Source organism: Balaenoptera acutorostrata, chromosome 19, assembly GCF_949987535.1.
Source record: "Balaenoptera acutorostrata chromosome 19, mBalAcu1.1, whole genome shotgun sequence".
Lineage (NCBI taxonomy): Eukaryota > Metazoa > Chordata > Mammalia > Artiodactyla > Balaenopteridae > Balaenoptera > Balaenoptera acutorostrata.
Window position 1 is genome coordinate 50,862,915 of NC_080082.1, and position 23,276 is coordinate 50,886,190.

Below are 23,276 nucleotides of genomic sequence, written 5' to 3' on the forward strand. Positions count from 1 at the left end.
GTTAACATGGTCCCCCTTCAGGAACCTGACCCCTATTTCCTCCTAAACTACCCAGTGCCCTCCACAGTCCCCCCTTCTTCTTTTAAACAGTGTTTACAAATCCATTTAGTAAGTCCTTCAGCATCTTCTCTCAGAGTTGTGTCAGAAACCTTGGTAGAACAGAAATGTGTTTTCCATTTGTTAATCTAATTTGCTTTGGACAGTGATTTGATAGGATGGAGATGGGTAATTAGGGGCACCTCATAGGGAAAAGCCCTGATCATCTCCACAGACCTAGGTTTTCCAGTAAGAAAGTATGTGGAATGGTTTTGTTTGATTTCATTCTTAACACACAGAAAGATCTCCTATGTATGAGACTTTCAGGTTTGGAGGTATGACTGGTGGTTGGTACAAAGCTCTGACACCCCACGAGATCATCCATGATAAATAGACATCAGTAATGCCATTGTGTGAAACTGGATCACGTTCTGCCAATTTCCTGTAGTTCAGGAACAAAGGAAATTTACAGTTGAGCAATGGGCGGTTTTAGGTGAGATTGGGCCAATGTTGGGAAGGTCTTTAAAGATCACCTTCAGCCTCAACGTCTGAAAGCAAAGGAGAAGTTGTCATTTATGTCCATATTATAGAATATTATTCAGTGAAAAAAATATGCTTATGGAAAGAATTTAACAAGGAATAACTTATTATACAGTAGTGTGACATTAGAATGGATCAGTCTTGAATTATATGCAAATTTAAAATATTTTTTAAAGTCATATTATACATGTTCAGAAGTAAAGTAGTGCTGTTTCAATCTGGCTCCACTACCAGTTCCACTCCCAAAGGGTAGCTGCCCTCAACTCTTGAATATTGATAATCAGTTTTACTCATTATCTCTTGACTTACTGCAGAGTGGAAAGGACATTATACTTACATATTGCACCCTTCATTTCCTCTGATTCTGTTATTATATCACAATTTTTGGTTAAATCAATAATGTACACATTCTTAGGACTGCAAATATCACTCACTGCTGAGCCAGCTCATGGCTTTTTTTCTGTTACAAGCTTTCATTTTTCCTGGGGTTAATTGCTTTCTTTCCCCCATTTGCTTAGTTTTCCATGTATTTATATCCAAAATCTCCAGAATCACTGCCACATGCCAATCAATACGTTTTCCATCTGGTCAAACACATCAATTCCTTTTGAACATGGAGACATCCGTCCCTATTCCCTTTTTCACCCTGCTCCCATCTAGTTGCTCTCTAGGTCTGTTTCCCAAAGACTTCCCTTTTTTTTTTTCCCCCCCCTGGGATTTTCCTTCACTGTTCTCCCGTGTTAATTCACTTATTTCTTGAATCCCATGTCTTCCTCTTTTCTAGTTTACTCTCTGATTTTGGTGGAGCACAGCCTCTGGTAGTTTCCTAAGAAATTGTGCTGAGTCGTTCCATGTCTAGGAATTTCTTTTTTCAATTGTCACAACAGAATGAAAATTTGGTTATAGATTTCTAGATCAGAATTTCTTTTCTTCATCAGCATATTGAAGAATTGTTCTTACCATTTCTTGTTTTTAGTGGTTTTCTTAAGAACCCCATTGCCTCTCTGGTTCGTTTTTTTTTTTTTTTTTTTTTTTTTTTGGCTGCGTTGGGTCTTTGTTGCTGCGCGCAGGCTTTCTCTAGTTGCGGCGAGCAGGGGCTGCTCTTCATTGTGGTGCAGGGGCTTCTCATTGCAGTGGCTTCTCTTGTTGCAGAGCACGGGATCTAGGCGCGCAGGCATCAGTAGTTGTGGCACATGGGCTCAGTAGTTGTGGCTCACGAGCTTAGTTGCTCTGCAGCATGTGGGATCTTCCCGGCCCAGGGCTCGAACCTGTGTCCCCTGCCTTGGCAGGAGGATTCTTAACCACTGCGCCACCAGGGAAGCCCCGCCTCTCTGATTCTTTATGGCTTTTGTCCAACCTGCTTTTAATGTCTTCTTTTTATCCCTTATTCTGAAATTTTACTTATAGCTATTTTGGAAAAGATAGTCACATGTATTCATAACATATTATATGACAAGCATTTGCTAGTTGTTTGTGTATACTATTTCATTTAATGAGGAAACTCGTCTTGGCTGGATTTTGTACCTTCCCAGACTTACTTGGATAATGGAAGTGTCCCACTATACACAGGCATTTTCCTTGGAGGAAACAGATGACTTGGAAGCTCAGTGATTCAGTCCTGCTTATTTGTTTACAGTCCTCCAGATGCATCCCAGACATTCAGCCCCACTCTGTATGCTTGCTGGTTTTCACTTCTTCTAGCTTTATTTTAATAAATTTATTTATTTATTTATTTTGGGCTGTGTTGGGTCTTTGTTGCTGTGCACGGGCTTTCTCTAGTTGTGGTGAGCGGGGGCTACTCTTCCTTGTGGTGCGTGGGCTTCTCACTGCAGTGGTTTCTCTTGTTGCAGAGCACAGGCTCTAGGCACGTGGGCTTCAGTAGTTGTGGCACGTGGGCTCAGTAATTGTGGCTCGCAGGCTCAGTAGTTGTGGCGCACTGGCTTTGTTGCTCCGCAGCATGTGGGATCTTCCCGGACCAGGGCTCGAACCTGTGTCCCCTGCATTGGCAGGCAGATTCTTAACCACTGCGCCACCAGGGAAGTCCCTCTTCTAGCTTTATTTTTTTCTTCTCTCTTTCCGTCACAAAAACACTTATGTTTATTAATCCAATCTAATTTTTAACAATTTAACATGGTTGTTGTTCCAGGAGTCAGTGATGTTCAGTGATGTGTCCATAGACTTCTCTCAGGAGGAGTGGGAGTACCTGAATGATGCTCAGAGAGATTTATACAGAGAGGTGATGTTGGAGAATTACAGCAACCTGGTTTCAATGGGTAAGGACGTCCATAATAATTCAGATTCTGCCTTGAGAAGGTCTACTTATTCTGGTGTTATACTCACCTACCTTTCAAGTAACCATTTGGATTTCTACAGCTTATTTCCGGAGGAATAATTTTAATACTGTAGAGTTAGAAAGAGGAAGCTGCATTGAGTTATGAGGGAAGTTTCAAGTCCTCTGTTATGTTTCATAAATGACTGGATTTGAATTCTGGGACATTCTCATCATAAACTTATCTCATTACTTCTTTTGTAAGCAGGACGTTCTATTTCTAAACCAGATGTGATCTCCTTCTTGGAGCAAGGGAAGGAACCCTGGTTGGTTGACAGAGAACTAACAAGAGACCAGTGGCCAGGTAAGTGAGGCATGGCAGGTAATGACCCAATTGGTCAGTGGAGAGACTGCACCTTTGAGATGAAATCTGGGAAACTCTCCTTAAAAACTTTAGGCCTGTTGTGCAAAAGTAAGCCTTTTCAGCATGACATTTCAAATGATCTTACCTTTTCCCCTTACTTAACACATTCCACCTGCTCTTCTCCTCGTGTACTTCTGTCCCAATTCTAAACAGCTGGTGCCCTCCTCCACCTTCTCTAATAATATTCCTTTCTTTCCAAATTTGGATCTACTTCCTTATCAGCTTATCCTCTTTTGTATTTAGTCTTTAAAAAGCATCACTGTCTCCTGAAATATTTTTTTTTCTACATTACCAAAGACTTATTTCCTTTAGGGTTTTTATGATACAGTAGCTCATACACTCATTGATTCATTCATTTACTGATTTTCTAATGTGTGTGAAGTACTCTGTCTGCTAGGTACTGAAGAGATTAAAAAACAAACAAGCAGGAATTCCCTGGTGGTCCAGTGGTTAGGACTCCACGCTTCCACTGAAGGGGGCACGGGTTCGATCCCTGGTCGGGGAACTAAGATCCCTTAAGCCGCATGGTACAGCCAAAAATGAAAAAAAAAAAAACAACAAAAAATGAATAAGCAATTTCAGAGTTTATAGCTTAATAGGGATACTATGTATAACTCCTAAAATGTAGAAGCACCATAAGTGAGGTTAAAATAGGGAGCCCAGCAGAAAGTGAGGGCTAAAGAGGTAGAAGAGGAGTTGATCCACATAGATGTCATAGAGGGAAATTTGAGCATGCATGTCATTGACTTTAATGGAAAAAAGGCAAAAAGGCTCTGTGCCTCCATTGAGAGCTTAGTGCTAGCAAAGATAAATTTAAAAAAAAAAGGAAAAACCAGGACAGCACATTCCTTAATTCAGTATATGTTTTTTTTTTTTAATTTTTATTTTATATTGAAGAACAGTTGATTAACAATGTTGTGTTAGTTTCAGGTGTACAACAAAGTGATTCATTTATACATATACATGTATCTATTCTTTTTCAAATTCTTTTCCCATTTAGGTTATTACAGAATATTGAGCAGAGTTCCCTGTGCTATACAGTAGGTCCTTGTTGGTTACCTGTTTTAAATATAGCAGTGTGTTCATGTCATTCCCAAACTCCCAGTTTATCCCTCCCCCCCACCCTTCCCCCTGGTAACCATAAGTTCATTCTCTAAGTCTGTGAGTCTGTTTCTGTTTTGTAAATAAGTTCATTTGTATTATTATTATTTTTAATTCCACGTATAAGTTATAGTGTATGATATTTGTCTTTCTCTGTCTGACTTCGCTTAGTATGATAATCTTCAGGTCCATCCATATTGCTGCAAATGGCATTATTTCATTCTTTTTAATGGCTGAGTAATATTCCATTGTGTATATGTACCACATCTTTTTCTTTTTAAACATCTTCATTGAAGTATAATTGCTTTACAGTGGTGTGTTAGTTTCTGCTTTATAACAAAGTGAATCAGTTATACATATACATATGTTCCCATATCTCTTCCATCTCCCTCCCTCCCACCCTCCCCATCCCACCTCTCTAGGTGGTCACAAAGCACCGAGCTGATCTCCCTGTGCTATGCGGCTGCTTCCCACTAGCTATCTATTTTACATTTGGTAGTGTATATATGTCCATGACACTCTCTCACCCTGTCACATCTCATCCCTCCCCCTCCCCATATCCTCAAGTCCATTCTCTAGTAGATCTGTGTCTTTATTCCCGTCTTGCCACTAGGTTCTTCATGGCTTTTTTTTTTTTCCTTAGATTCCATATATATGTGTTAGCATACTGTATTTGTTTTTCTCTTTCTGACTTACTTCACTCTGTATGACAGACTCTAACTCCATCCACCTCATTACAAATACCTCCATTTCATTTCTTTTTATGGCTGAGTAATATTCCATTGTATATATGTGCCACATCTTCTTTATCCATTCATCTGTCGATGGACATTTAGGTTGCTTCCATGTCCTGGCTATTGTAAATAGAGCTGCAGTGAACATTCTGGTACATGACTCTTTTTGAACTATGGTTTTCTCAGGGTATATGCCCAGTACTGGGATTGCTGGGTCGTATGGTAGTTCTATTTGTAGTTTTTTAAGGAACCTCCATACTGTTCTCCATAGTGGCTGTATCAATTTACATTCCCACCAACAGTGCAAGAGTGTTCCCTTTCCTCCACACCCTCTCCAGCATTTATTGTTTCTAGATTTTTTGATGATGGCCATTCTGACCGGTGTGAGATGATATCTCATTGTAGTTTTGATTTGCATTTCTCTAATGATTAATAATGTTGAGCACTCTTTCATGTGTCTGTTGGCAATCTGTATATCTTCTTTGGAGAAATGTCTATTTAGGTCTTCTGCCCATTTTTGGATTGGGTTGTTCATTTTTTTGTTATTGAGCTGCGTGAGCTGCTTGTAAATCTTGGAGATTAATCCTTTGTCAGTTGCTTCATTTGCAAATATTTTCTCCCATTCTGATGGTTGTCTTTTGGTCTTGTTTATGGTTTCCTTTGCTGTGCAAAAGCTTTTAAGTTTCATTAGGTCCCATTTGTTTATTTGTGTTCTTATTTCCATTTCTCTAGGAGCTGGGTCAAAAAGAATCTTGCTGTGATGTATGTCATAGAGTGTTCTGCCTATGTTTTCCTCTAAGAGTTTGATAGTGTCTGGCCTTACACTTAGGTCTTTAATCCATTTTGAGTTTATTTTTGTGCATGGTGTCAGGGAGTGTTCTAATTTCATACTTTTACATGTATCTGTCCAATTTTCCCAGCACCACTTATTGAAGAGGCTGTCTTTTCTCCACTGTATATGCTTGCCTCCTTTATCAAAGATAAGGTGACCATATGTGCGTGGGTTTATCTCTGGGCTTTCTATCCTGTTCCATTGATCTATATTTCTGTTTTTGTGCCAGTACCAAACTGTCTTGATTACTGTAGCTTTGTAATATAGTCTGAAGTCAGGGAGCCTGATTCCCCCAGCTCCATTTTTCGTTCTCAAGATTGCTTTGGCTATTTGGGGTCTTTTGTGTTTCCATACAAGTTGTGAAATTTTTTGTTCTAGTTCTGTGAAAAATGCCAGTGGTAGTTTGATAGGGATTGCATTGAATCTGTAGATTGCTTTGGGTAGTAGAGTCATTTTCACAATGTTGATTCTTCCAATCCAAGAACATGGTATATCTCTCCATCTATTTGTATCATCTTTAATTTCTTTCATCAGTGTCTTATAATTTTCTGCATACAGGTCTTTTTTCTCCTTAGGTAGGTTTATTCCTAGATATTTTATTCTTTTTGTTGCAATGGTAAACGGGAGTGTTTTCTTAATTTCACTTTCAGATTTTTCATCATTAGTGTATAGAAATGCAAGAGATTTCTGTGCATTAATTTTGTATCCTGCTACTTTACCAAATTCATTGATTAGCTCTAGGAGTTTTCTGGTAGCATCTTTAGGATTCTCTATGTATAGTATCATGTCATCTACAAACAGTGACAGCTTTACTTCTTCTTTTCCGATTTGGATTCCTTTTATTTCTTTTTCTTCTCTGATTGCTGTGGCTAACACTTCCAAAACTATGTTGACTAATAGTGGTGAGAGTGGGCAACCTTGTCTTGCTCCTGATCTTAGTGGAAATGGTTTCAGTTTTTCACCATTGAGGACAATGTTGGCTGTGGGTTTGTCATATATGGCCTTTATTATGTTGAGGAAAGTTCCCTCTATGCCTACTTTCTGCAGGGCTTTTATCATAAATGGGTGTTGAATTTTGTCAAAAGCTTTCTCTGCATCTATTGAGATGATCATATGGTTTTTCTCCTTCAATTTGTTAATATGGTGTATCACATTGATTGATTTGCGTATGTTGAAGAATCCCTGCATTCCTGGGATAAACCCCACTTGATCATGGTGTATGATCCTTTTAATGTGCTGTTGGATTCTGTTTGCTAGTATTTTGTTGAGGATTTTTGCATCTATGTTCATCAGTGATATTGGCCTGTAGTTTTCTTTCTTTGTGACATCTTTGTCTGGTTTTGGTATCAGGGTGATGGTGGCCTCGTAGAATGAGTTTGGGAGTGTTCCTCCCTCTGCAATATTTTGGAAGAGTTTGAGAAGGATAGGTGTTAGCTCTTCTCTAAATGTTTGATAGAATTCACCTGTGAAGCCATCTGGTCCTGGGCTTTTGTTTGTTGGAAGGTTTTTAATCACAGTTTCAATTTCAGTGCTTGTGATTGGTCTGTTCATATTTTCTATTTCTTCCTGGTTCAGTCTTGGCAGGTTGTGCATTTCTAAGAATCTGTCCATTTCTTCCAGGTTGTCCATTTTATTGGCATAGAGTTGCTTGTAGTAATCGCTCATGATCTTTTGTATTTCTGCAGTGTCAGTGGTTACTTCTCCTTTTTCATTTCTAATTCTATTGATTTGAGTCTTCTCCCTTTTTCTCTTGATGAGTCTGGCTAATGGTTTATCAATTTTGTTTATCTTCTCAAAGAACCAGCTTTTAGTTTCATTGATTTTTGCTATTGTTTCCTTCATTTCTTTTTCATTTATTTCTGACCTGATCTTTATGATTTCTTTCCTTCTGCTAGCTTTGGGGTTTTTTTGTTCTTCTTTCTCTAATTTCTTTAGGTGCAAGGTTAGGTTGTTTATTCGAGATGTTTCCTGTTTCTTGAGGTAGGCTTGTATTGCTATAAACTTCCCTCTTAGCACTGCTTTTGCTGCGTCCCATAGGTTTTGGTTCGTCGTGTCTCCATTGTCATTTGTTTCTAGGTATTTTTTGATTTCCCCTTTGATTTTTCAGTGATCACTTCGTTATTAAGTAGTATATTGTGCAGCCTCCATGTGTTTGTATTTTTTACACATCTTTTCCTGTAATTGATATCTAGTCTCATAGCGCTGTGGTCGGAAAAGATACTTGATACGATTTCAATTTTCTTAAATTTACCAAGGCTTGATTTGTGACCCAAGATATGATCTATCCTGGAGAATGTTCCATGAGCACTTGAGAACCACATCTTCTTTATCCAGTCATCTGTCGATAGATCAGTATATGTTTATTGAATACCTGTTGCATGCCCAGCACTACAGTCAACACTGAGGTTACAGCAGTGAATAGAATGTGCAGACTCTCTATTTCCAGAGTTTACCCTCTGGTGCATGGAGAGATACACAAATAAATGAATATATAATATATAATGGTAAGTGCTGAAAAGAAAAACAAAGTGGAGAAAGGGGATGGGGTGCTATTTTATGTGATATGGTACAAGAAACTTTTTCTAATAAGATGACATTGGGACAGAGACCTGAAGAAGTATAGCTGTAAATCATTGTATATGATTACTGGGAGGAAGAACATTCCAGAGAGAGGAAGTCAAACATTCAAGGGCCTGAGGCAGGTATGCATTGGCTCTGTGTGAGGAGCAGCCAGGAGGCCAGTGCTTCATCTATCCCAGTTGTTATTATTAAAGTATTTTCAAATCCAAGACTTCATGTCATTTCACCCTTGCATAACCTCAATATGTAATTCTAAAAAATATGGGAATTTTCTCCCTTATATAACTTTAATGCTTTATCATCCCTAATAACTTTTACACTGATTTTTTGGTACACTGGATTGTTTTAGTGTCATTCTACTGAGTACTAGTGAGAGTGAACATTTTCACCTTAATGGTGCTACTGTTTTTAACTTGTTTGCTACTATATTTTACACTTTTTATCTATTACTGTCCTAATTTTTTTCAGTCAATTTTTATGGACTTCATGAAATAAAAACATTATATACCCATTTGCACAGGGTGCTTTTTACTTTTTAAATTTTAATTTGGATTGGCATCTTTAAGTGTATGCTTTAATGTGTCTGTAGTCAGCTCTTTTGTGGTTATTACAATTTCTAATTTTAGAAAATTAACTGACTTCTACAAACTTCATAGATATTTTGTTCTTTTTAAAACATTTTTCTACTATTTTCAATAGCATTTAAATCCATTTTAAAGTTCTTTTACAATAAACTGTAAATTGAGAGTCCAAATCAATCCCCCCTCCCATGCCCGCATACCTTATTTTAGCACCATTTACTGAACAGCTGCTTAATATCATCATTGTTTTATCTGCCTGTTCAGTTACAAGTTCTGATTTATGTTAGTTCGTATTTCAGGGCCTCTTTTTCTATTTCTTTTATCCATCTATCCACTTGTACCGGCAGAGATAGACAGGCCCAGGAGACAGTTTAATATATTTTAATTCTTTTTATTGGAAATTATCTCAAGTACAGAAAAGTAACAAACTATAGGTAGATATTCAAACAGTTATAGAATGAATTCTCATGGAACCATCACCCAGGTCAAGAACTACAACACTATCAGCACAGATCTCTCTTTGTCCATAGTATCTTTGTGTCCCTTTATACTTTTACCACCTAAGAGAGCCACCCAGTTTTTTATAGTCAGAGTTGATTCATTCGATTACATGAATATACCACAGTTTATTTTTCAGTTCTACTTTTCATAGGCAGTTAGGTTGTTTCCAGTTTTTGACAGTTATAAATCACTACTATGAACATTTTCTATGTTATTTGAATAGGATAGAAATGAATGGATCATAAGACATCATATCTTTAGCTGTCCATTTTTCAACTTTTCTTTAATGCGTATACTAGTTTACAATCCCACCAGCAGTATATAGGAGCTCCCATTGTTGCACATGCTTCCTAATGTATGGTATTGTCAAACTTAGATTTTTACCAATTGCTGAGCATGTAGTGATACTTCAGTGTGGTTTTATTTTTATTTATTTATTTATGTTGGGTCTTCGTTTCTGTGCGAGGGCTTTCTCCAGTTGCGGCAAGTGGGGGCCACTCTTCATCGCGATGCGTGGGCCTCTCACTATCACGGCCTCTTGTTGCGGAGCGCAGGCTCCAGACGCGCAGGCTCAGTAATTGTAGCCCACGGGCCCAGCCGCTCCGCGGCATGTGGGATCTTCCCAGACCAGGGCTCGAACCCGTGTCACCTGCACTGGCAGGCAGACTCTCAACCACTGCACCACCAGGGAAGCCCCTTCAGTGTGGTTTTAATTTGCATTTCCCTTTTTACTGATGAGCTTGAACACATTTTCATATCATTATCGTCTTTTGAAATTCTTTAGTCAATTGCCTGTTCGTCTTTTTTACCTGTTTTTCTGTTGTATTGCCTGTATTTTTCTTAATGATGTGTAAGAGTTCTTTATATATTTTGCTTATGAGTATATTCCATGTTCTAAAAATTGCTGATATCTTCTTCCACTCTGAATTGTCCTTTAGCTCTCTTTATGGTTTCTTTTTGTGAACAGAAGTTCTTCATTTTGGTCAAATTTATCAATCTTTCCTTTTGTACGTCACACTTATTAGGACTTATGTAAGAAATTCTTCCTTGGCCTATTTTTGAATCTTATATAAACAGATCATGCTATCTGTACTTTTTGTCCTGTTTAAGAAACCTTTGCTTACCATAAGACCATAAAGATATTCTCCAATGTTTTCTTCTCAACATATGATTGTTGTTCCTTTATAAACTTTTCTTCTAAGGGGCTAAATTTTTACTGTAATATTCAGGTGTGGTTACCTTTATTCCGCCATATTTTGCTTCTGGTTGTATTTTTAAATCTGAGGAGTTATATCTTTTTCTTGTGATAGGAAATCCTTGCCAGTCATCTCTTCAAACATTACCTTGCTACCATTTCCTCTTTTCTCTCTTAAGCTCCTATTAAACAGACATTAGAACATCTGGATCACCTCCAATGGCTTAAACTCTTCATCTCTTTTTCCATTTATACTGCCTTTACGTAGAATTCCTTCCGTCGATTTGTATTGATTCACTAATATATTCTTCAGTTATGTATGACCTTTTGGCTCTTCAGCTTATCCACTAAGTTTTTTATTTTTTAAATTAGTATAGTTATTTATAAAATATAGTACATGCACAATAGGATATATGTAACAATTAACATAAAATTATAAGAGAATAACATATAAATCTCTAGATTTGCATATATAAGAGATTTACTAGGAAATACACCTAGGAATATAATTGCTGGGTCTTGGCATACATTTTTTCCCCCCACCTTTAAAGAGTGATTTTTATTAAACTTTTAAAAATCTGCTTTAAAAAATCAGTTAACCTGTTGGATCCTGATATCTCCAGATAGTCACTTCAAGTCTCCATTCCACTTAGCTTGTATAGACATATAGCCAAAAAAGAGGGTAAAGGCTTCTGGGGCTTTGTCTGAGAATTTAGTGGACATTAAAACACACCAGACAGGCTGTGTGGCCCAGTTGACTTTAAATAGGCATACTTTCTTATTCAGCTTTACCAGGTAATACCAAACTGTTTTCCAAGTGTCTGTATCACCATCTTTCCCTGTAATTGATATTGTAAGATTTTTTTCATTTTTTAACAATCTGATTGGTGAGTATAAAATCTCATTTTGGGGCTTCCCTGGTGGCACAGTGGTTAAGAATCTGCCTGCCGCAGCCGCATAGCACAGGGAGATCAGCTCAGTGCTCTGTGACCACCTAGAGGGGTGGGATAGGGAGGGTGGGAGGGAGACGCAAGAGGGAGTGGCTATGGGGATATGTGTATATGTAGAGCTGATTCACTTTGTTATACAGCAGAAACTAACACACCATTGTAAAGCAATTATACTCCAATAAAGATGTAAGACAAAAAGCATCCGCCTGCTGGGACTTCCCTGGTAGCACAGTGGTTAAGAATCCGCCTGCCAATGCAGGGGACACGGGTTCGATCCCTGGTCTGGGAAGATCCCACATGCCGCGGAGCAACTAAGCCCATGTGCCACAACTACTGAGTCTGTGTGCCACAACTGCTGAAGCCCGCACACCTAGAGCCCATGCTCTGCAACAAGAGAAGCCACCACAATGAGAAACCCGTGCACAGCAATGAAGGCACAACGTAGCCATAAATAAATAGAATAGAGTAGAATAGAATAGAATAGAATAGAATCTGCCTGCCAATGCAGGGGACACGGGTTCGAGCCCTGGTCCGGGAACATCCCACGTGCTGCAGAGCAACTAAGACCGTGCACCACAACTACCGAGCCTGTGCTCTAGAGCCCACATGCCACAACTACTAAGGCCCACGCGCCTAGAGCTCGTGCTCCGCAACAAGAAAAGCCACCGCAATGAGAAGCCCGTGCACCGCAATGAAGAGTAGTCCCCGCTTGCCACACACAGCAATGAAGACCCAATGCAGCCAAAAAAAAAGTCTTATTTCATTGTTTTAAATTGAGTTTTCCTGGTTACTGTTGAAGATGATTATCTTTCCACATGTTTGGCCAATAGTGTTTCTTCTGTGTAATGCCATTTTTTTTTAAAACTGCTATCCCTCCCTTCTCTTAATTGCAGTAGCTGCAGTGCAGCTATGCTCCACTTCATCTGATTTGATAATCTGCACTTTTTTTTTTAAGATTTATTTATTATTTATTTTTGGCTGTGTCGGGTCTTAGGTGCGGCACACCGGATCCTCGTTGAGGCATTCAGGATCCTCCACTGTGGTGCACAGGCTCCTCACTGTGGCATGCATGCCTTTCTCCCGTTGTGGTGTGCAGGCCCTCTCCTCTCTAGTTGTGGCATGCAGGCTCCAGGGCGCATGGGCTCTGCAGTTGTGGCACACGAGCTCAGCAGTTGTGGCACGTGAGCTCAGCGGTTGTGGCGTGTGGGCCCAGCTGCCCCGTGGCATGTGGGGTCCCAGTTCCCCAACCAGGGGTCAAACCCACATCCCCTGCACTGTAAGATGGATTCTCTACGACTGGACCACCACAGAAGTCCCTATAATGCCATTTTGATCATTTTTTTATTAGACTATTTGTCTTTTTCCTAAAATTTATAGGAATTCCTTATATATTTTCTAGGTACTAATTTTTGGTCAGTAGCATGTTTTATAGACATCTTTTCCTGTTGTAGCTTATTTATTCATTTTCTTTATGATCTTTTGATGAACAGTAATTCTTTGTGTTATTATGGTTACATTATATATTTAATAGTTAAATTATATATAATTATATAATTTTATATAATTATACATAATTATAATTATATAAGTTTATTAAAAAATTCTACTTTTTTCCTTCATAGGCTTCACACTTTTGGGGTCATAAGAAACCTTTTCCTAGCCCCATTTTCTCCTGTTTTTTCTTCCAAGAATGTTTATGGTTTTACTTTCTTATTAAAGCCCTGTTAATGTAACTGGAGTTGATTTTCACAAATGGCATGAGATCAGTTATAATTTTTTCCCCGTAGAGAAAACAAATTATTTTTGCCCCACTGAATGAAGAGTCCATTTGTTTTCCACTGATCCACAGTCACATATTAAAACTCCATGTATACATAGGTCACTCTTATTCTATTGGCCTTTTTATCTATACCTGTCCTAATTACTCTTGCTTTTATCAAAAGTCCTGATCTCTGATGGGACAGGTCCCTCCACCTTTTTCTTCAGAAGTATTTGGTTATACTTGTCTTTTTGGTCTTTCATATAAATTTTAAAATTACATTAAGTAAAATTTCATTTATGTTGTTTTTTGTCAACATCCATTCATGATAAAAACTCTGAACAAAGGGGGAACATATCTCAACATACTAAAGGCCATTTGTGACAAGCCCACAGCTAACATCATACTCAGTGGTAAAAAATTGAAAGCTTTTCCTTTAAGATCAGGAACGAGACACGGATCCCCACTCTCACCACTTTTATTCAACATAGTACCGGAAGTCTAAGCCAGAGCAACTACGGAAGAAAAAGAAATATAAGTCATCCAAATCAGAAAAGAAGAAGTAAAACTGTCACTATTTGCAGATAACATGATATTATATATAGAAAATCCCAAAGACTCCACAAAAAAATGTTAGAATTATTTATTTATTTTTATTGAAGTATAGTTGATTTACAATGTGTTAATTTCTGCTGTACAGCAAAGTGGTTCAGTTATACATATATACATTTTTTTAAAGCACTATTCTTAATGTTTTCTTTTTTAATATTTTATTTATTTTGTTTGGCTGCATTGGGTCTTCATTGCTGTGCACGGGCTTTCTCTAATTGCGGCGAGTGGGGGTTACTCTTCGTTGCGGTGTGCGGGCTTCTCATTGCAGTGGCTTCTCTTGTTGCAGAGCACAGGCTCTAGGCACGTGGGCTTCAGTAGTTGTGGCACACGGGCTCAGCAGTTGTGGCTCGCAGGCTTAGTTGCTCCGTGGCATGTGGGATCTTCCCGGACCAGGGCTCAAACCCGTGTCCCCTGCATTGGCAGGTAGATTCTTAACCACTGTGCAACCAGGGAAGTCCTATATATACATTTTTTTACTACTCTTTTCCATTATGGTTTATCATAGGATACTGAATATAGTTCTCTGTGCTATACAGCAGGACCTTGTTGTTTATCCATTCCATATACAATAGGTTACATCTGCTAACCCCAACCTCCCACTCCATCCCTTCCCAAATCCTCTCCCCCTTGGCAACCACAAGTCTGTTCTCTATGTCCATGAGTGTGTTTCTGTTTCATAGATAGGTTTATTTGTGTCATATTTTAGATTCCACATATAAGTGATATCATGTGGTATTTGTCTTTCCTTTTCTGATTTCGCTTAGTATGATAATCTCTAGTGGCACCTATGTTGCTGCAAATGGCATTATTTCATTCTTTTTTATGGCTGAGTAGTATTCCATTGTATATATTTACCACATCTTCTTTATCTGTTCCTCTGTCGATGGAAATTTAGATTGTTTCCATGTCTTGGCTGTTGTGAATAGTGCTGCTGTGAACACAGAGGTGCATGTATCATTTTGGATTAGAGTTTTGTCTAATCCAAATGCTCAGGAGCGGGATTGCTGGATCATATGGTAATTCTGTTTTTAGAAAAACTGTTAGAATTAATAAATGAATTTAGTAAAGTTGCAGGATACAAAATCCACATACAAAAATCAGTTGCATGTCTGTAGACTAGTAATGAACACTCAGAAAGAGAAATTAAGAAAAAAATCTCATTTACAAGTGCATCAAAAAAAAAAAAAAAAGAATAAAATACCTAGAAATAAATTTAACTAAGGAGGTGAAAAGACCTGTACATTGAAAACTATAAGACACTGATAAAAGAAATTGAAGAAGTCACAAATAAATGGAAAGCTATTCCATTTTCATGGATTGGAAAGATTAATATTGTTAAAATGTTCATACAACCCAAAGTAGTCTACAGATTCAGTGCACTCCCTATCAAAATTCCAAGGCATCTTTCAGAGAAATAGAACAAACAATTCTAAAATTTGTATGAAACCTACAAAAGACCCTAAATTGTCAAAGTAATCTTGAGAAAGAAGAACAAAGCTGGAGGCATCATGCCTCTTGATTTCAAACTAGATTACAAAGCTGTAGTAAAAATAGTATGGTATTGGCATAAAAACAAACACATAGGTCAATGGAAGAAAAGAGCCAAGAAATAAACCCACATATATATGGTCAGTTAAAATGAAAAAGCCAAGAATATACAATGGGAAAAGGACAGTCTCTTCAATAAGTGGTGTTGGATATACTGGACCACTGTCTGACACCTTACACAAAAATCAACTCAGTATGGATTAAAGACTTGAATACAAGACCTGAAACCATGAAACTCCTAGAAGAAAACACAGAGGGTAAGCTCCTTGACATTAGTCTTGTATTTTTTTGGATATGACACCAAAGCAAAGGCAACAAAAGCAAAAATTAACAAATGGGATGACATCCAACTAAAAATCTGCACAGAAAAGGAAACCATAAGTGAAAAAGGCAGCCTACTGAATGAGAGAAAATATTTGCAAATCATATATCTAATAAGGAGTTAATATCCGTTTTATACACACATACACACACACACACACACACAGAACCCATACAACTCAATAGCAAAAAAAAAAAATACAATTTAACGAAAATGTAAAAAGAAACAAATGGAAATTTTAGAACTGAAAAATACAATGGCCAAAAATTTTTAAACTCACTGGATAGGCTCAATAGGAGAATGGAGAGAACAGAGGGAAATTAGTGAACTAGAAGGTAGATCAAGAGAAATTAGCCAATATGAGTAACAGAAAAAAGATTGAAAAAAAGAGTGACTCAGGGACATGTGGGACAACAACAAAGGTTTCATATTTATGTCACTGAAGTCCCAAAAGGACCATAGTAAATGAAAGAACCATAGAAAAATAATGTGTTACTTGTAGGGAAACAAAGATTTGAATGACTAGATTTATCTTCATAAACCATGGAGGTCAGCAAAAAGTGGAACAATATTTTATTTGCTAAAGGACTGTCAACCCAGAATTCCATAGCCTGCAAAAACTCTTCAGAAATGAAAGTAAAATTTAAAAAGGCAATATTGCAAATGTACATGGCAACTGAAACTCTGGTCTGAGCATCCATGTGGGGCTAGGAAATAGTGGGGACAGTGGGTAATGAGAGAGAGTCTGTACCCTGTCTCAAAGGAGTAAGCACTTGTTAAGTCTAGGAGACAGCTGTCATGAGAATACAGGCCTAGTGCTGCCGCATAATCTGGTCCTTCAAGGAAAGGCAGAAATCCAGATTTCTGTATTAAATCTCCTGATATGTCAACACTGGTAACTAATTCAAAACTTTAGAGAACTATTGGGGCAACACCAAACACAAACGTGTGAATAGGATACAACTTGATTCATTGGGTTTCTACTTATATAGAGTTATCTTTTTCTTTGAACCTCAGAAATTCTACCAAGGTATATCTAGTTAAAACTCTTTCCTTGGGACTTGCCTGGTGGCACAGTGGTTAAGACTCTGCGCTCCCAATGCAGGGGGCCCGGGTTCGATCACTGGTCCAGGAACTAGATCCCATATGCATGCCGCAACTAAGAGTTCGCATGCTACAAATGAGGAGCTGGCGAGCCACAATTAAGGAGCCTAGAGCTGCAACTAAGGAGCCCATGTGTCACAACTAAGAAGCTGGTGAGCTGCAACTAAGGTGCCCACGAGCCACAACTAAGGAGTCTGCCTGCCGCAGCTAAGACCCGACACATCCAAATAAATAAATAAATAAATTTAAAAGAACAAAAACAAAGTCTTTCCTCATAAATTCTGCTCAGCACAGAAAGGAACCATCTGATTACTAAGAGCTTTCTTTGACTCTGGGAATTTGTCTTATTGTTGGTTTTGCATCATCACCGTATTCTCCCTCTGGAACTCATATTTTACATTTATTTTATTTCCTATATAATTTTCCTTCCCCATGACCCTGTCATATTTTGGGGAGGGGGTCACCATTTCTATCTTTTCTCTTCTGAGAATTTTTTTTCAAGAGTTAATTCTAGTTATAGTGATGATTCACTTTTCGCTGTGGAATTTGAAGATTTAGCTTACTTCATATCCTCTTTCCTCATCCTCCATATATACTGTATATAGTATATATAATCCTCCATATATACTATATCACAATTTTAATTAAATTGTTGTTCAGTTCACTCACTGACTATGTAAATGTTTTTTGTTGCTGAGCTCTGTAGTCACATTTCACTCCTTGTACAACTTTCCTTTACCATGGAGCTAAACCTTGTCTTAATTGAGATTTTGCTTAGTTTTCTGTTTATCTGTCACTAATCTCTTTTCAGACACATCAGGTAACTGTGGGGTATTGTTTTGTTTTGTTGTTTTTGTATACTAGCCTGGTGTGTCCTTTATTTTTTTTGTTTTTAATTTTTATTGGAGTATAACAGCTTTACAATGTTGTATTTCTATTGTACAGGAAAGTGAATCAGTTATACATATATCCACTCTTTTATTTTTTTATTTTATTTTTTTAAAGATTTTTTTTTCACGTGGACCATTTTTAACACCTTTATTGAATTTGTTACAGTGTTGCTTCTGTTTTGTTTTGGTTTTTTGGCCCTGAGGCATGTGGGATCTTAGCTTCCCTATAGAACCTGCACCCCCTCCATTGGAAGGCAGAGTCTTAACCACTGGACTGCCAGGGAAGTCCCCTATCCACTCTTTTTTAGATTTCCTTCCCATTTAGGTCACCACAGAGCACTGAGTAGAGTTCTCTGTGCTATACAGTATGTTCTCACTAGTTGTCTGTTTTATATATAGTAGTGAATATATGTCAGTCCCAATCTCCCAATTCATCCCACCCCCCCTTCCCCCCTTGGTAACAATAAGTTTGTTTTTTACGTCTGTGACTCTGTGCTTTGCAAATAAGTTCATCTGTACCATTTTTCTAGATTCCACCTATAAGTGATATTATACGATATTTGTCTTTCTCTTTCTGACTTACTTTACTCTATATGACAATCTCTAGGTCCATCCATGTCACTGCAAATGGCATGATTTCGTTTCTTTTTATGCCGGAGTAATATTCCATTGTATATATGTACCACATCTCCTTTATCCATTCCTCTGTTGATGGATATTTAGGTTGCTGCCATGTCCTGGCTATTGTACATAGTGCTGCAATGAACATTTGGTGCATGCATCCTTTTGAATTATGGTTTTCTCCGGATATATGCCCAGGAGTGGGATTGCTGGGTCATATGGCAGCTCTATTTTTAGTTTTTTAAGGGACCTCCATACTGTTCTCCATAGTGGCTGTACCAATTTACATTCCCACCAACACTGTAGGGGGGTTCCTTTTTCTCCACACCCTCTCCAGCACTTACTGTTTGTAGATTTTTTGATGATGGCCATTCTGATCAGTGTGAGGTGATACCTCATTATAGTTTTGATTTGCATTTCTCTAATAATTAGTGATATTGAGCGTCTTTTCATGTGTTTTTTGCCCATCTGTATGTCGTCTTTGGAGAAATGTCTATTTAGATCTTCCACCCATTTTTTGATTGGGTTGTTTGTTTTTTTGATATTGAGCTGTATGAGCTGTTTGTGTATTTTGGAGATTAATCCCTTGTCAGTTGCTTCATTTGCAAATATTTTCTCCAGTTCTGTGGTTTGTTTTTTAACTGAGATATCCCTCCTCTAACTCTCTGTTCTTCCTCCCCAGGTGTGATTGTAACATAGCTTTATTTTAGAATTTTCCTTTATTATCATCCAGTGGATTCCCTTATGATCATCCCTTTGATTCCCTTAACTCCTCCCCTTTGAATTCGTTTTGATTCTCTTCTGTATTTGCATGCCTTGGATACTTTTGTATACCTAGACTGTTGGATCTCTTGCCTTCCTCTTTCTTGATTTGTTTTCTTATTATTCTGAAGCACATCTTTCAAAAGCAACCAAGGGAAGGATGCAAAAGAAGTAAATAGAAAGTATATTTTGTGAATCCTTTCATGAATAAAAAATGTTTTCATTTCACTCTCATAATTTGATTGATAATTTGACTGGAGATGTCATTTTAGGTTGAAAAACTGACTTCAACTTTTTAAAGGCATTGCTCCAAGGATTTCTAAAATCTTCTATTATCTAGTGTTGTGGAGAAGTCCAAAACCCATTCAGGTTCTTAATTCTTTTAAGTGACCTGTTTAATCTCTTTGGAAGCTTTTAGCATTTGTTATTTATTTATGATGTTCTAATATTTCGTGTTGAGGTATCATGATATTGATTTTATTCTTTCTTGTACCAGGGCACTCACTTATTCCAGAAACTAAAAATCTCTGAAATTTTCTTCTGTTATTTTGTTGATCATTTGTTCTGCATTGTCTTCTCTTTTTCTCTGTTCTCTATGTTTCAAATGTTGATTGATCATTTTTTATGTCCAGTGCTTGGCACCATGTCTGACACATAGTAAGAGCTCATTAAATTTTTTGAATGATTGAACACTTGTAATTCAGATCTTAAATTTTTTGTGCTATCTCTAGAATTTCTTTTTCTTTTTTTTAAATTGAAGTATAGTTGATTTACAATGTTGTGTTAGTTTCTGGTGTACAGTGAAGTGATTCAGTTATACATGTATATATACATATTATTTTTTCATATAGTTCTCTGTGCTATACAGTAGGACCTTGTTGTTTATCTATTTTATATATAGTAGTTTGTATCTGCTCTTTTTTTTTTTTTCTAGTTTCCATCTCTCTTTTTATGTTGTACTTTCTGTGATGTTTTATTAAGTTCTCATCTTTGTATTTTTATTTAAAAAATTTTTTTCAGTATTTCTTTTTCTGACATCATTCTCTTATGGAATTGCTATATAATATTGTTTTTAGAAGCATTCTTTTCTTTCTTTTTTTTTTTAGAAGCATTCTTCTTTTGAATTTTGGGGTTTTTTCCTCCATTGTCTCTCCTGTTTCTCTTCGTGTATTTTAAGCTCTTATTTTTTTTTGGTTTTGTTTTTAATTAATTTATTTATTTATTTTTGGCTGTGTTGGGTCTTCGTTGCTGCGCGCTGACTTTTTCTAGTTGTGGCGAGCGGGGGCTACTCTTCGTTGTGGTGCGCAGGCTTCTCATTGCGGTGGCTTCTCTTGTTGCTGAGCATGGGCTCTAGGCACGTGGGCTTCAGTAGTTGTGGCATGCAGGCTCAGTAGTGTGGCTCATGGGCTCTAGAGCGCAGGCTCAGTAGTTGTGGCGCATGGGTTTAGTTGCTCCGTGGCATGGGGGATCTTTCCGGACCAGGGCTCGAACACGTGTCCCCTGCATTGGCAGGCAGATTCTTAACCACTGCGCCACCAGGGAAGTCCCTTAAGCTCTTATATTTAATGTTTTCCTGAAATAGCTAGTGACTCAAAGCTATTTGCTCATATAAAACTGTGGCATTAAAAAGCTGATTTGAGCTTATTTGTGACAGGATTTGTAGATTTATTGGTGGTAGTCACTGTAGAGTGATCTGCCTAGAACAGTTCATTGGCTGACACCACCTATCAGGTCTTTTCTCTTGGGCTGATTTTCTCCAGAATGGGTTCCTCTACTTTCTTTCTGGAATTAATAATATAAGCATGGCTGCCCGATTCTTGAGAGCTTTTGGGTATAGTGGACTGTGGAATCAGCCTGCTATATGGAGTAGGTTTGAGAATCTGCAGTCTGTCTGTTTCTTACAGATTTTCAGTTAATTATCCTTTTTGCAACACTTATGCACCCTAGTTTCAAGGGTATCTGGTGATTGCATTCTTGAAAATATCTGGTATTCTACAATAAGACTAATCTGTGACTTAGGTTTCAAGGCTCAAGGTTAATACATCATTTATTACTATTCCATCTATTCTCTAGTTTCCAAATTTTTGTTGATGCCCTTTTTTTCCCCCACTCTCATTGTCCTCATGGAGTTTCTTCTTTTGTTGAATCTCGTTACTGTCTTTAGTGGCACTTCATGAAAGAGCAGTAATAAATGCATATATCCAATGTACCATATTTGCAAAAAGTGTGTCCTTTTTTTTTTTAATTAATTAATTTTTTTGGCCGCGTTGGGTCTTCATTGCTGTGTGCAGTCTTTCTCTAGTTGCAGCGAGCAGGGACTGCTCTTCGTTGCGGTGTGCGGGCTTTTCATTGCAGTGGCTTCTGTTGTTGCGGAGCACAGGCTCTAGATGCACGGGCTTCAGTAGTTGTAGCACGCGAGCTCAGTAGCTGTGGCTCACGGGCTCTAGAGCACAGGCTCAGTAGTTGTGGCACATGGGCTTAGTTGCTCTGTGGCATGTGGGATCTTCCCGGACCAGGGATTGAACCTGTGTCCCCTGCATTGGCAGGTGTATTCTTAACCACTGCGCCACCAGGGAAGTCCCTGTCCTTTTTCCCTAGAGGAAATTTTTAGACATTTTTCATTAAGAAGTATATATTTAAATACTTCCTAATTGAGTCAGTAAGTAAATATTTGTTGATCTTCCAATATGTACCATGTACCATGCTCAGAGTTGGATACACATTGATGAAGACAATAGACATTTTCCTTGCCTTCACAGAACTTAAGACCTATTGAAGGAAAAGATAGTAAATGAACCTAAATAAGTATGTAATTACAAATTATGAAAATCCTGTTAAGGAAGAGAACAGAGTGCTAAAAATATAATTACAAGGAGGGTGTAATTTGGTCATAGGATCAGAGAAGACCTCAAAAAGTATGACCTTTATGTAGAGATTTGGAAAATAAGTAATAGTTACCAAGGCCAAGAGTAAAAGAAAATACCTTCTATACATAAGGAAAAGTACGTAGAAAGGTCTAAACAGGGACTAATAGTTAGGAGCATTTGAAGAACTATAAAATAGGACCAATGTGGATGGAGCTTAGAAACCAAAATGGAGCATAGTGTGAGATTTGGTTGAAAGGTAGGCAGGAACCAGATCATTCAGAGTTTTGTAGACCACATTCAGGAGTTTGGCTTTTATTGTAAGAGCAATATCGTATAGGAAACCACCAAAGGATTTTAAGCGGAGCATTGGCAGGCTAATGCCATTCTAGTGACATGGATTCAAGACTACAAACCTCAAGTGGAGAAACTAGGTTGGAGGCTATTCCAGTATTCCGAGGGAGAGATATTTCATATTAGGTATTATCTTGAATATAAAGGGAAGAGTGTCAGGATATATTTAGGAGCAATATTAAACAGTATTTGCTAAATAATTATATGAGAGGAAGATGAATAAGATGGTACTAGAATGATCTTCACTTTTTTGGCTTGAGGTTTTTTCCTCTGGGTCCATAGTGTGGTCTTCAAAACACTTCACTTGCCTAACATCCCTATTTTTATATGGAAATTCTTCCATAATATTATCTCCCAAATACTAAATAATTATTTAATACCAAGTATTTTTTCATGTAGTATTCCCAGTCCTCACAATGATTATAAGAGTTAGTTATCATTCCTATCATATAGACAGACAGTTGGGGGCTCAGAAAGATGAACTAATTTGCCCAAGAAAACAAAGCTTGTAATTAACTGAGTTTGAGTTCAAAACTCATACAACTGAATCTTGTACCTCTGATCTTTCAATAGCAATACACTGCCTCCCATTATATTCTTTTCACTTCTCTTTGAACCTACAAATGCCCTTCCTGTCAGTTGGTCATCACTACTACAGTGCTTGTGCACTTGTTAAGTCCTCTCCTCTTTTTTCCTA

General features: G+C 37.7%; 1 protein-coding gene across 3 annotated transcripts in view; it reads left to right on the top strand.

The window, feature by feature from the left end:
* ZNF566 (zinc finger protein 566) overlaps positions 1–23,276 on the top strand; it is a 37,176-nt gene that overhangs the window by 10,804 nt on the left and 3,096 nt on the right. Inside the window, exons 3-4 of one of the 3 annotated variants that reach the window (XM_007165196.2) lie at positions 2,723–2,849; positions 3,111–3,209. In XM_007165196.2, the coding sequence (XP_007165258.1) occupies positions 2,723–2,849; positions 3,111–3,209 (226 nt within the window). The remainder of the gene's footprint in view (positions 1–2,722; positions 2,850–3,110; positions 3,210–23,276) is intronic. The other 2 variants (XM_007165197.2, XM_057533370.1) reach the window with 2 other exon arrangements.